The sequence below is a fragment of the Pogona vitticeps genome, chromosome 1, assembly GCF_051106095.1.
Source record: "Pogona vitticeps strain Pit_001003342236 chromosome 1, PviZW2.1, whole genome shotgun sequence".
In the NCBI taxonomy this organism is placed as follows: domain Eukaryota; kingdom Metazoa; phylum Chordata; class Lepidosauria; order Squamata; family Agamidae; genus Pogona; species Pogona vitticeps.
Window position 1 is genome coordinate 100,668,850 of NC_135783.1, and position 14,294 is coordinate 100,683,143.

Consider the following 14,294-nt stretch of genomic DNA (forward strand, 5'->3'; position numbering starts at 1 on the left):
CACAATTGCTGAGGCATTGGGTGTAGTTTTAGAAGAGGTGGCCATGTTAGTCCATGTTAGCATATCAAGCAAAAACCAACATAAGACAGGAAGAAGATAAAAAATGTAGTGGCACCTAAAAGACTGTTGTATTTTAACATGATCTTTCATGGATAAGCCGACAAGAGTCTGAGACATTGGGTGAAGTCTCTGAGTGAGGTCACCGGTTGGTAGCAGCCTCTTTGTGCATCTCTTCTAAAATTGCTGTGTGTACTAGGACCTGTGCATGCGCAAATGAATGTATTGTTGTGATTAGGTCAGATTTTCACTTTCACACATACATATGCCTTTTTTTTTTGCTCTGTTGAAAATTATGCCAAATTAAATCAGTTTCTTTGTAAAACAAAGAGCCTCCTTTGTAAAAAGATGTTTGAGAATTTCCATGTTCGGCTACATTCAGTGCCAAAATAGACATGAAAAAAATCATTAAGGACCCTGTCACTTGTTTAGAGATGGGCACAAACTGCTGAATTGATGGTTCGTGCCAGTTCATCCTTTGGACAAAGAGGAGTTCAGCACTTCCCAGCCCCGCCACCTCTAGGAAGTGCCTATTCACAGGCAGTGCTCAGCAGAAGTGGGGCAGTGTGCTTGCCTCTGAGTTGGTGCCCACCAGGGGTGGGAGATGGAACTGTTGATCACCTGTTCGTCTGAAGGACAAACCAACATGAACCACCATTTCAACAGTCATGGTTCAATCACTAGTTCTGCTAAAAGCATCAAGAAGAAGTTGCTTCCATCATGGCCATGGCAAGTGAGGGGAGAGGAGGAGAGGGTTAAACTTCTCTTTCCTAATGCATCATGATCCTGAAAAAATTCTAGACCAACCCAATTCTACTGGTTTCTTCTCCAAGATCCAGACAGACCTCTTAATGACAAATTTAGCATCACTTCTTTGATCTTCGGAAGCATACACAAGAAACAGCACCTGGCTGCATGTTATTACCACATATGCTAGTTATCTATATCTTTAGTAATACTTTTCCCTCTTATTTTATTGCTTTTTTTTCTATTTAGCTTGTTTCTTTTTGCTTCTACATTTCATGGTTTTATGTGTTTTTTAAAAAATGTTTTTCTTGTACATTACCCAAAAGGCCAGGTACTTGGATTGCATGATTTATCTATTTAATAACCATATAGAAAAGCAAATGCCTTACTTGAGAATTGAATTTCTATACACTAGTCTAATCTTTAAATATTACATCTGCTTGCCTGCGGTTTATAGGAGACAATTTACTCCTGCCCAGTCCAGGGATCTTGAAGTACTTACTCAAAGACATAACACTCTTATTTTTTCACAGAGGATATAGAGCTGATGGCAAGATTCCTTCATGCCAATGGGGAACAGGCCCAAATGTTAGAAAAGTTGCTTCTTGTACTACAACTGACAAAATCTCCCAGTAGCCCCAGTGCCTGGGAGATTGTGGAAACTGGGATCCTAGAAAGTAACATTTTCATATCATTTGGCCAGTCACAAGGAGATGAATGAGCAGTTTGTGTTCTTTCAATGAACAGAATAGGAAAGTTCCTTGAAAGCACATTTATGTGAATTTGTGTTGTATATTGAGCTTCACGCTCTATATTTGCTCAAATATACATATTTGTTTAAAAGAAAGCCCTATTTATTAACAGATGATGAGAAATCCCATTCAACCTAACAGGACTTACAGCCCAATTGTGTGTGTCTCATCAAGAAGAGCTCCCGTCACTTGTCCCAGCTCCCGCCAACCTAGCGGTTCGAAAGCATGCAAATGCGAGTAGATAAATAGGGACCACCTCGGTGGGAAGGTAACAGTGTTCCATGTCTAAGTCACACTGGGCATGTGACCACGGAAGATTGTCTTCGGACAAACACTGGCTCTATGGCTTGGAAATGGGGATGATCACCGCCCCTAGAGTTGAACACGACTGGACAAAAATTGTCAAGGGGAACCTTTACCTTTACCTTTACCATCAAGAAGACAGTTCTGCTGTCCTCAACAGGACCTTCTCATAGGTAAGTGTATAGACCTCTGCTAGAGTTGCTAATTGCAGAGCAAACTGAAAGCCATTTGGCACAAATGGCAGTGACCCCAGGTTGCTGCCTAAGTCACATACAGACAATCTTCAGGTTTCCCAGATCTTTCTAGAATGTTGCTGCTATTGTTGTTGTTAACTAAATCTCCACAATCCAGCACCCTTAGCTAGGTGCAGAAGATAGAATTAAAGAACAGGTGCCTCTGAGCAGGTTATAAGCACAGAATGTGTACTGAGCTAGCCGTCATTTCACATACAAATCTATTCCAAACTTCCTTTTGTGTCATCATCCAGGCCTTCTTTCACACCATAAGCCATTTAAACACATAATCATATTACTGTTGCTGAGGTTAAAAAAAACCTAGAAGTCAGAGATTCTTGCTGTTTATGATGCCATCCAAAGATCTACCCGTAGATCCTGGTCTAGTTTCTCCAAACTCCTGCTATAAGGGATCAGTTTCTGATCTCTATGGCTGATACTACTCTGAAGAATCAAAGAACAATGAGCAGTTAAAATTTGCAGTGCATAATGGACAGAAAAAAAATCTTGATAGTTCTTTTCAATAACTTTTTCATGCTCTCTCTCACTCACTCTCTTGCTCACTCGCTCTCTCTGTCATGCACACACACAAACACACTCCTATTGCTAATTTTTATTTTGAGGTTTACATTTCATACATTAACACATCTTAATTTCACAAGAAAATGCTTCATCACGTTGTACAGTTAGGGGTTTATTTGGATTAAAATGTCTTGTGGCTATTTGCTCTAGTTTAGCAAACTTCAATACAACAGTACAGATGAAACAGTGGTACAGATGGAACTTTCAAATCATTTCACATCAAATTGCATACAATGCTGTTCATTGTGTGTGTTTGCATATTTATTTATTTATTTATGTATTTATGTATGTATGTATGTATGTATGTATGTATGTATGTATTTATTCATTCATTCATTCATTCATTCATTCATTCATTCATTCATTCATTCAATTTATATCCCACCCATGTGGTCTGGTCGACCACTCCGCAATGCAAAATCAAGTCTACAGGCTATAGAAATAGTATTATGAGAGAATGAATATGTGAACCAATCCTGAACATCATTTCCCATCTTTGGTACTAATTACAGTATCTGTTAGATTTGGAATGCAAAAGATTGGATGAAATTCTGTGGGAAGTTATGGGATTGATGCACCTTCCTGTGTTAGTTAAGACTTTAGGTAGCACATTCTTTATAGATAAAATAACTTGTATGCATTTAATTATGTTTTAATGGCCAACATAGAATGCAACTACATTGCAATACATTTAAGCAAGTGAGTATTCTCCTTCACATTTTCATATTCATCTATATGCTTTCACAGGGAAAAATCAGTTTTTTATCCAAAGAGTTATGATATAAATACTTTTTACTATCATCATTTAGTTCCACATGTGGGCTTATTGCTAAATTTACATTAGGGTCAGGGTAACAGAACAAAGATACAAAGAGATGAGCATACATTTGGGAAAGTACAGAATGATGACTCTGTTTCAAAATTGCTGACTTTTTAATTTTCCAGGTACAGAACTGCGACTACAGAGCATTAAACATAGTGTTTCCTCTAATCTCATAAAATACGTGATAAAAACCCATCTATAATAAGATTGCCTACAGCCTCGAAAGTGAAAAACAATGCAAACAGTAGAGCATTCAGTTTATTTTATATTGTCTTATTTTTAACTAGGCATCCAACTGTATTTTGGCTGTGAAGAATTTAGGAAAAGGAAATATTAAATTAAAAAATAAAACAAGGTGGTGTAAGTCATGGGACAGAAGGTTTTGCATAGTGCTAACACAGAGTGTTAAATGGGAAATCATTCAAGCCTGGAATCTACAAATAAATCTATTCTCAAGTTCCTTATCTCCAGTAGCAGAAAGTACATTAGTTATCATTATTCAGGTTTATACTGATAGTGCTAATTGAACTCCTTGGAGGTAGTCCTCTCTCTCTCTCTCTCTCTCTCTCTCTCTCTCTCTCTCTCTCTCTCTCTCTCTCTCTCACTCACACACACACACACACACACACACACACACACACACACACACACACACACACACACACACACACACACACAATCTATGTTATTTCTGATCAATGGGGTGCCCTTTCCCACAATGTATTGGCTTTAAATGCAGAGTGAGAATTGTCTAAGATGACCCCACTGAAGAGCATTTATTTGACCTGCCTTAAATCTTGATAATGCATTAATGAGTCTTTTAAAAAAGGATAAGTTTAATTCCCCTATCTCCAGCCATAAAGACTGTGTACACCTAATCGGGTTTGCCCTTTCAATTAAACTTCTTCCAGGACATTCCATTTAGTCAGCACCCTGAATGGATCATTAAAATTCTTGTTCTGTAGGAATTGCGCCAGCACACTGTTGTTTTTAAATTCCATTAAATCCAAATGGTCTTTATCGCCCCATGACCACTGTGACTTCAATCAGCCAATTTAATTACCTTACAAAATTGTCGGCACAAGTGGCAAAGAAAAACAGGAAGGCTTGTGACGTTATCAAATTGAAATCTTCCTCTCTGCTCTTTAATCTGGGCCAGTCAATAACAACGCTCTGCAACCTCCTCTTCCTTTGAGAGACTCTTAACCTTAGCTTTCCTCCAAATTTTGGGTGAATGGTTGTTCTTTGTTTTGTTCTGTTCTGTTTTTTTTTTTCTTTATGCTTCTGCTGCTGCTGAAGGCCTTGTTAATTCGCATGGAAGGCCTCTTACCCTTGGCAAGTAGATTTTTTTTTCCTAGCTCCTGATAAACAAACAGATAACTGATGGGAAATACTGCCACCTTCATCTCTGCCCAGAGGCTCTACAACTAGCCACCAGTTTTACACACCTCAACAATCAAAAACTCAAGCTCACAGCTACCATACAAGCACTCTTATGCCCAGTTTAAACACCTCCAGAAAAGCAGGGAGGAGATAGTGGGGATCTTGCCAGATTCAACCCATTAAGGCATAATTCAGTTTGACTTTGCTTTCCTTATTTGGAGGACTGGTGGGCAGGAGCAGGGAGGAATCATTCTGGGGAGTGGGGGAGCAATCACTTGAAGAGGAATTTGAATCAGGTTGCCTGCCTGTTGTGGGGACATCCAGGTCAAAAATACCACTCCAGTATAGAAAGAGGTGCTGGAAAGGAAAAACAGCCAGCATGGATGGTCCTCCTTTCCTGCCCCCTGTTACTATAATAACGGCTTTGCAAAGACAATCTGGCTGACTGTCAATAGGATACTATTAAATCTCCATTAGCGAGAACATTAGTGGACCATTCCTGTCAAAAGCCCTGGCTATGCTTTTATGTCCCATCACTAAAACTAGGAACCAAAGGTGAGATTGAATTCTGGCTGGTCTGCATAGCTATTTTGATTTCTGATTGCTTTTACCTGGCCTGAAGAAAGCAATGGGCAACTTTAACATCTTCCACTAGATTTATCATGCCCACGACCACAATATATGCTTTATTTACTTATATAGATAATCGACTTGCAGCCTCCCTTCTCCTGGAGGTGATAATCAACACAGCTCACAACAAGACTGAAAACAGGGCCAGATATATATAGACAGAAGTTACAGAGCAGTGACAAGAGGTTTTAAGGTTCAAGCAGAATTAAACACATTATAAGATTGCAATATTGATTCATTTGGATTAAATTACATTGTCTGTTTGTTGTGTTTATACCTTTTTCAAAGGAAAGCCACTATTGGATGTCAGAGGTCAATGTGAAGGCTTTGCTTTTCAGATACAATGCTAGTCCCTCATTTCATTGCTTTCCTGTAAACCCACATCAGTCCTAAGAAATACAAATGAAATGGAGGTTTGTGGGAACTTTCTCAATGAATTACAAATGCATCTCATTCCTTATATTTAGGGGTGAATGTGGGTACCATTTAATGTTTTAATAAGAGCAAAAGTGGAAGAGATTCATGGCAAGGTTCAAAGTCCTGTACTTGAGTAAAAATTACACAGGTTGGGGGCCGGGAAGCACTTGTCAGTGTTAGCAGTGACAAGACTGTTTACACTTTTCTAGATTTCCCTGTGTTGGCAACATTGTCACAGACCTACTGGCTAACCTGCCATTATGATCTGTAAGGGTAACCCTCACTAGAGGTAATCCCTTCTCAGCAGTGGCCCTGCACTATGCTACAAGATATACAGATGAAGCCATCTGCTGCTTTCATTAAATATTTTAAAGTCCCCTTTTTTAAAAAAAAAAATTTAATTTTATATGCTGATTTGGTGATTTTTCTATTTCAAAATAATTTTTAAATGTTATGACAATTTAATGAATTAGTTACATTGTTACATTTGTTACCTTGATATAGATATATTGGTAATATATATACAATGTGTGATTTAAATTGCAAGCCACTTGGGAAAGGCTCCAGTCTTGAAGAGTGGATGGGAAATATAAAATCACTGAAATAATTCATAGTAGCCGTAGATAATGAGACACAATCATGTATAATGGACATGACATTTCTTCCCCAGCCCAAACAATAAGCATCCCAGATTCAGACAACCCATCCTGTTAAAAGGCTGCATGGGCAACAAAATGTCACAAGCAAAAAGCTTGATTTCTTTTCCTCTCTGGTGCTTTGCTTCCTGACTCAAGAGGACTGTGATTGTATAGTCATTTTCCGGAAAGAGTAATCAGATAGACATTTGACTCAAGAGGCCGGCCTGATCAGAGTTTAGTACAATAAACTCTTGATAGAAATAGACATCTGAAGATGCTGAGAAACTAGAGATGACACAGTGTTCTCCCATCCTTTTTTTTCTTGCTACAATGACCTTGGAAAATAGCTACTCTGTTGCCAAAGTTATATTATGTGGAGCCCTGTAAGAGGCTGAGAAACAGATAGAAATGAGAAAACAAGGAGGTGCAACATTCCTTAGCTGCACAACTGCATGCACCACCTTATCTGACTTTTTTTTTTAATTCCTGCTGAAGGCAGTGGCAGAAATTATGTATTTAAGAATTCAAGGATGGGTGTGAGGGGAAATTGTCAACAAGCTACATACTTAAGTCTTAAGCATACTATACATTCAGAGATAATTAGCATGTGGATGAGATTAATTTTAACTAATTGAGTCCCCCAAGGCCATATTTGAGGTCTCAATTGTGCCTCAAAGCTCTTTCAGAGAAAAGGAAATGTGTAAGACACAGACAGCGTGGAATTAACAGTTATGGGGTTCTTCTTGAAATACTTTTCAGAATTTTAAGTCACACTTAATTTGTTGCATGTATGTACAAAAGCATATAGAGATAAAGCAAGAATTGTTTCTCCAACCATAGTCACCTCACATTATGGAATAATCATGCCTGATTCTATTCTGATTTTGCATGTTGCTTAATGTTCTAAAAAATTAGGATGATCAAGTGGCCAATAAAATAAGTACAGCTCATACAGCAAAGTACTTCTCACTGTAACTACAAAAAAAAAATGCTAACAGAGCCCAAAACGTGGAGTTGCAAAGGAGCATTTCTTTATAAACTTACACTCAGATAACACCATTGTAGTAACAATGGCTGTCTGGCTGCTCTCTCTGCTCCGTGCTTAAATTAACGATTGTACCATTAGTTGCTAGTAATGGCAACTAGGAATGTTGCTGGGAGTGGCAACGTAACTTGAGTTGTGGACTTCTCCTTCAAAGAAGAATATTTGGTGCCCACATTTTATTCCTTTCAGAACTGTATTCAGAAACTGATATCTTCCCCAGCATTTAGGAAACAAGTGCAGGAAATCTTTGGCCCTCCAGATGTTTTACTTCCAAATGCAACTGCCAGTATGGCCAATGGTTAGGGGAGCTGCAGTCCAAAACATTGTCTGTCCTTTTTCACAGCTGTTCAGAGGCTTTAAGAATTTCTGAGATAGTTGAACTGCAGTTTTAACATCTGCTAATTTTCTATTGTGGAGTTGACTGATTTTTTTAGAAGTGCTAATTTCTGCTTTTGTTTTGTTTTTAATGCAGTCTTTTTCTTTCTTTCTTAGTCTTTTATTGTGTCCTAAATACTGGTGTATTTTCCCAGATAATACAGGTTATCAGGAGGCATAAAGGTGACATTATGAAGAAATCAATGTATAACATGCTCCTTGGAAGCTATATTCAAGGCCCATTGCATCATGTGCTAGGTATAAATGCAGTAACTACTACACTGTAGAAAATCTCAAGATCCTTAAAATAACAGAAATATAATCTTAATAATATTATTATAAGAGAAAATAAAATAAATGATTAGCAGCAACTCAAGGATTTTCAATGCCTAGGGCTGCATTTCTACACAAAATATTTTCAAGTAGGCTTCACGTAATGTATGTATATATTAAATACATACATATAGAGTTATTCTAGAAAGCAATAACTGTGTGTCACTGTCACATATTAGCTAAATCCCTGTTGCTTAGTTTAGTAACTTGCAATTACAGTAGGCCCATTTAATCTGTGAGGATCTAGTGAGTCAACTCCTCCATAAATGTCATTGATTCAATGGCCCTGTGCTCTAGTTGTGACTTATTATGCTAAGCAACAGGATTTTGCCCATTAAATGCTTGTGTTAGAAGTTGATTGCTCTGCTTTAGACATAGTGATGTTTGCCTTGGTTTTTTGACCTCTTGCTGTTTTCACACACACTAGACTGCTTCCTAAACCTACTGCTTTGAAAGTAAATACTAATTAAAGCTGTGAAATTTCCTTATGAGTAGGACAGTGCTTAATCAATTAAGCAGGAGGGAGGCTTGGGAAAATACAAAAACAATACAAGTACATAAGAAGAGGGGGGGAATTGTACATGGCAAACCCAGCCTTTAAAAGGTCAGTCCCCTTTCTGCATACCATTTAGAAGACAGAATACTTTTTCTTAGATGTTTGTTACTGCAGCCTACTTGCAAATCCAGAAAACAAGGGGGGGGGGGAGTCCTGTTAAGTCCAGAGGTATTTTATTATTGTGCCAGTGCAGGCAAATAGATTAACTGAAATAAATTAATATGATTAATTAAATAAGATCTGTTGAACAGCCCTGTTTTTAAAGAATGCTTTTAAGTTCCAGGATTGTTTGCATCTCAGAAGGCTGGCTGGATTAGGGGACTTGAGTGAGTTAGTAGTGAATCAAACACTGTTATCGAAAGCCTATTAAAATTCACAGATCCTTCTAATCAAACTAGCAGGCAGAACCTACACACATTTTCCAGGAAGAAAGTAAATATATGTGTAGGTGGGGTGTCCTGCTGGTTTCAAAAAGAAATGACTTGCAATAGTGCGAGCATTATGGCTATCAGGAAAAATAAGCAAATGTATAACATACACCAACGCATGAAGCGATAATCCATACGAGTTGAAAATTAACAGGAGAAGCTGCGGAGCGATGGAGCGGTGGGGGGGGGGAAACGTCTCGTAATGGCGAGACACAAGAAAGAGTTCGGATCCCATAGGGCAGTCTGAGGGGGAGCTGGCCTTGGTACTGAAACCACATTGTGCTATGCGGTGCTAAGGCAAAACTCCTCCGATGGGACGGAAGCAGTAAATAAATCAGCATCAAGCATATTCTATTGACTGAAAATTTGTTGAGAGAAGTACATGCAATGAGGATTTATAAAATAAAAGGAAGCAGCCTTTCAGGCTGCCGCACCCATTGATACCTTGCTTTGAGTGGGAAAGGGTTAGGGTTTCTGAATGTCCACCTGTATTTTACACCAGGAAGGCAAACTTGATAATATTTCCCAAACCTGCAGCTATGCTTCCCTTGTTTCTACGGGGTATAAGGCTTGGCCCAGTACATGACACCATTTTTGTAATCCAGAGCTGAAGGCAAGGCCCAGTGAGAGCTGCCAGTCTTCTTATTAAAAGATTTTGTCTCCCTTTGGCCAATGAGGCCCAGGAACATGCCTGGTAGATCCTCAAAAGCCCTGGAGAGGTAGCTGGGCAGTTTTGTGGCCCTGTCTGTCGGCAAGCCCGGGGAGAGACTTGTCTGTGCCTGGGTTGTCCTTCCTGGGCCTGGATTAGAAGAACGGCCTTCCGGAAGAATTGTTCTGTATCCATTAAGACACCAGCTTCTTTGGCAGGATTTGATCCACCCAGAATGACACAACTGTGTCACTGTGTTATCTGGGAATGACTGAAAGCCCAAGTGTTCAGTGTGGTGAGGAGAGAGAAAGAGAAAAGGCAGCCGATGCCCTGGTTAAATCTCTACACGAGGAGGAGAAAATGTTAACCACGAGGAAGTGGGTGGGGGGGGTGAGACTTTGTCTGCCAGCAGTACGTGATTCCACTGAGGGAGAGAAACAGAGAGCAGGTAAACTAGCGGTTGTCTCCGTCTCCCAAGGGTCGCTTCCCCGTTTCAATGGGATGTTCCCATAGAATCGAACTTCAGATTGCTCGGTTCTCCTTTACTTGTTTAGAAAGGTTTGCTCCTTCTCTGAAAGTGTGCGCGCCTGCACACATCTACACAGAGACGCCCGTGTTTGACAAACGCCTTCACATCCTCTGACAGCATTAGGTGATGAGCACCCCCGGCGATCAAAAGTGCCCCTTCTCCTCCCCTGGCAGAGAGCATCTCCACCTTCGTTCGCTCCCTCCCTCCCTTCCTCCGCTAAAGGTGACATATCAGCCGCAGGAAGGGAGAGGCTTAAGTCTTTCTGAGTTTCCAGGATACAACACATAGCTTCAGTACCAACCAACTGCTTCCTCGCACACGGCAGCCCCGAACACAGTTTGGGAAGTGAGAGTTTTAGCGGGTTCCGCAATCCAGTTAAGACGTAGCAATAGGATTTACTCTGTTTTTAAAAGCCCCATTGAACGCAATTGGATTATATGGGTTTAACCCTGGTACATCTGTAAACTGCTAGTTGGATGAGTGGAGAGGAGTTGTACCACACAGTGCAGAGTTTCTGGCGCTTTTTAGAAAAGATGGGGGCATCACCCCCACCTTCGGATCGACCCTGAACTCTCTAGTCAACCTCTCACAGGAGTCATCCATCACCAAGATGGGACACTCACGAGGAGCGGGGGGAGGGGGGATGTCTTTAATTAACCTGGAAACCGTCTTTGGGGAAAGGCGTGGATGGCAACTCATTGGCTGGCATCACTTCGCGGATCCCAGTGCTCAGCCACAGTTCGGGATCCGTCTCCTCCTGCCAGAGGAATCTCCCCCTCCCCCGCAGCAGCTCTCCATGGACGACAAACCAGCCAGACGTCCTAAAGTCAACTCGTCCACATTTACCTACTCCCTCCACCCACAGGTGACCCAGAGTGCCAAGGTGAGCTTTATCCAGAGGAAGAAGGCATTCCTGGAGACCGTTGCTACCAGCAACGTTCCTGAACAATCGCAGCCCGGACGGGGAGGAGAGAGGTAGCTGAGATAACACAACTATCATCCCAGCCCCCCACGGGAATGATGACTTTGCCGCGGTTTGTAACCCCCTCTACCTTTCTCGGTCCCAAATCCAACAGGGTTGCTGCAAACAACACCTCTCGGAGAGGACGGGGTTTAAGGACAGAGGAAGAGATGGGGGGGGGGGATGGCTGCTTTGCGTGGAAGTTAGGATCGCCTCTCCTCCTCCGCACACAATCCCCCCCCGCGGGATTCTACACTCCACCAACCCCGGTGATACCACGGTGGGAAATCCCGAGCCCTTTCAAAGGGCCAAGAGCTTTGCCCTTGACTTCAACGGGACTCGCATTCCACGGCGGGTCGGGAAACCCGGGAAGCGAGTCGCCGCTCCGGCCTGCGGTTCTCCTTCCAGCCGCACCTCTCGCGTCTTTCTGAGTACAGTCATTTAAGTCGGACAATTTTGCTGTCGGCTCTGCAAACGAACCTGACCTTGAATTCCCCCACCCATTCGGGCACTTCCTTCTCTACCTGGAGTCTGGCAGTTCAGATCCTGAGTATGCACAAGTTTCTTAACCGTTATTTATGGCGGGGGGGGGGGGAGAGACAACTCGTCCGAAGACAAGGAAAACTTCAGTGGCTGTCCCTCCGTCGCGCTTTCTGGCACGCTCATGAAACCCTTTGGCCGTGATCGTTCATGTTCTTCCCTAGGAAGAAATCCTGCTGCCCTCTTCTCCTCCGCACCGCCGCCGCCACCAGACCGGGGCTACCTAAGGACAAGAGGCCAGCCTGTGACCCAGAAACCTCTTCTGCCCGAGTTAGCCGCCCCAAGCGAGCGTCCTCGTCCCACCGAGTGCATTCGCAGTCTAGTCTCCGCGGGAGCCTTGCCAATGTCTTCTATGGGGCGGGGAAAGCACCTGTAGGCATCAGCGGCGCCGACTGAAAAACCAGATCGCCTGACTCAAGGGAGGCCTGGGTCGCACTCGGTGTGGCCCCGAGAAAACCATACACCAGTCCACTGAGATTACTTGAGGCACGGCGGGGAGCGGCGGGGGGGGGGGGAATGAGACCAGGCTAGTGGCTTCTTCGTTTTCGCCTTTGTCAAGCGGCCTGATCTGACTCACAACTCAACGGCGCCTTTGAACTGCTGACGGGCAAACGTCAAAGGGAAAACAGCGCCAGAGAGAGACATGCCATGTCGGGCGAGCAGGACGCGGACGGCCCCCTCAACCGGGAGCGAATCAACAGTTCGCCCAGCCTCGAGGCTTCCGCCAAGCACGGTGACAACTCCAAAGTGGCAACACAAAGCCAAGCCGGGCGTCGCTCGCCCAGCCTCTCCACTCGCCCAGCTACTGAGCCAGACGCCACCGGCTGGCTAGCCCAGATTGTCCGCGACCGGGACGACTGGCAACCGCTCTCTGCCTGACCGCCGCTAGAAAAGGCAGGCAGCGGGTGGAAGTGGCGCCTTAAATGCAACCGGGAGGAGACGAAATACCCCCGCTCGCCCGGAAGTACCTCCATCTCCCCTTTCCCTCCTCCCTCCAACCTCCGCCCCCCCCCCCCATTCCCTGACAATATCCGAGGGACACACATAACGATGTCAGCAAACGACAGCGGTGGGGGGGAGAAGGGGGGAAAGCCTTACCGAATCTTAACACATGCGTGGTTCCTCGGGAATATCCAATCCACAGTAAGCAAAGCAGGAGCCGAAGGGTGCCTCGGAAGAGTGGATGAGTTAGAATCGAGGAAATAATCTTCATGGTGTTTCCGATACACACCCGCGCCGCGTTCCTTTCGGCCCCCTTGCTTAAGCGTCAGCGTGTGGTGTTCGTGTTGTTGTTGTTGTTGTTCTTGTTGTTGTTTTTGAAGATGATGATAGTAGTGGTGGTGGTGGTGGTGATGTTTTTGCCCCCTTCCCCCGGTCGGGTAAAAAGCTGAAGAGCTGTAGAAGTGTTTTGGCCCTGAGTCGCGATCACGGCATGGTCACACCGAGGGAGAGAGCCTCTCCGCTTCCCAAAGCCATTAGCAATCCCTGCATGATCTTCATTCACTGCGCCAAGGAGCAACCTTCAACTGCAAGGAATGGTGGGACATCCATGGTAGTCGGGCGAGAAAGAGAGAGAGCGAGAGCGAGAGAGAGAGAGCAGGAGGAGGAGGAGAAGGCGGCGGCGGCGGCGGCGGGTAGCGGGGGGAGAATCCTTGAGAAATCCAAACATACGCACGCATACATCTGCAGGCACGAGGGCCAGCCGGGTGAACCTAGGAGGCAGGCGGTGACGGGGGCGGGAGGAGAGAGAGAGGGAGAGGGAAAGGAGGAGAAGAAGAAGAAGAAGAAGGGGAGACAGATCAATAGGCAATCCGAGCTGGCGAAACCGCCACCGAGCGAGAGGCGGGTGCTTTCCCTGGCCGTTGGGTTCCCCTCTCCACTGCACTGCTGCACGGCGCCTGACGCTCAGCCAAGATGAAGTGCGAGCAACCGAGACAGCTCCTCTTGTCTTAAGGTTGCCAGCTCGTAAGGCGAGAGCCAAAGCAGCCTCGGTTCTCTTATGCAATCCAACCTCCTCGTCTTATCCATCCACCACCACCACCCCCTTAACGCCAACAACCTTTTGGAATTAATATGGTGGGCTTTATTTTAAGTGGGGAGAAAAGCAGCGTGGTTCCCAACAGTTGGATGTTCTTTTCCCATAAGCGCTTCGATCTGTTGGGAAAGTGATGCCTGGAAGAGGGTCTAGGATTGCTTGATCATCCAACATAGGACTCCGTCTGGGGCTCTGTCTTGTCTGTAGAGCCCGCGGATGCTGAAGGAGTGGTTGAGATCAGAAAGGGAGGGAGTGCTACAATTGCCTTAGGAGCGTCT

The 14,294-nt window shown here is 43.8% G+C and overlaps 1 protein-coding gene across 7 annotated transcripts in view; it reads right to left on the minus strand.

The window, feature by feature from the left end:
• The window catches only part of GRIK2 (glutamate ionotropic receptor kainate type subunit 2), a 591,038-nt gene extending 577,370 nt beyond the window's left edge, over positions 1-13,668 (minus strand). For 6 of the 7 annotated variants that reach the window (XR_013541731.1, XM_020780821.3, XM_078385448.1 and 3 more), the window contains exon 1: positions 13,080-13,662. Coding sequence is in view for 6 of the 7 variants with exons in the window: in XM_020780821.3 (XP_020636480.1) it covers positions 13,080-13,194 (115 nt within the window). In the remaining variant the exon portion in view is untranslated. Of the gene's footprint in view, positions 1-13,079 lie in introns of all 7 variants that reach the window. The other variant, XM_020780740.3, reaches the window with a different exon arrangement.
• Between the last annotated feature and the right edge of the window lie 626 nt (positions 13,669-14,294).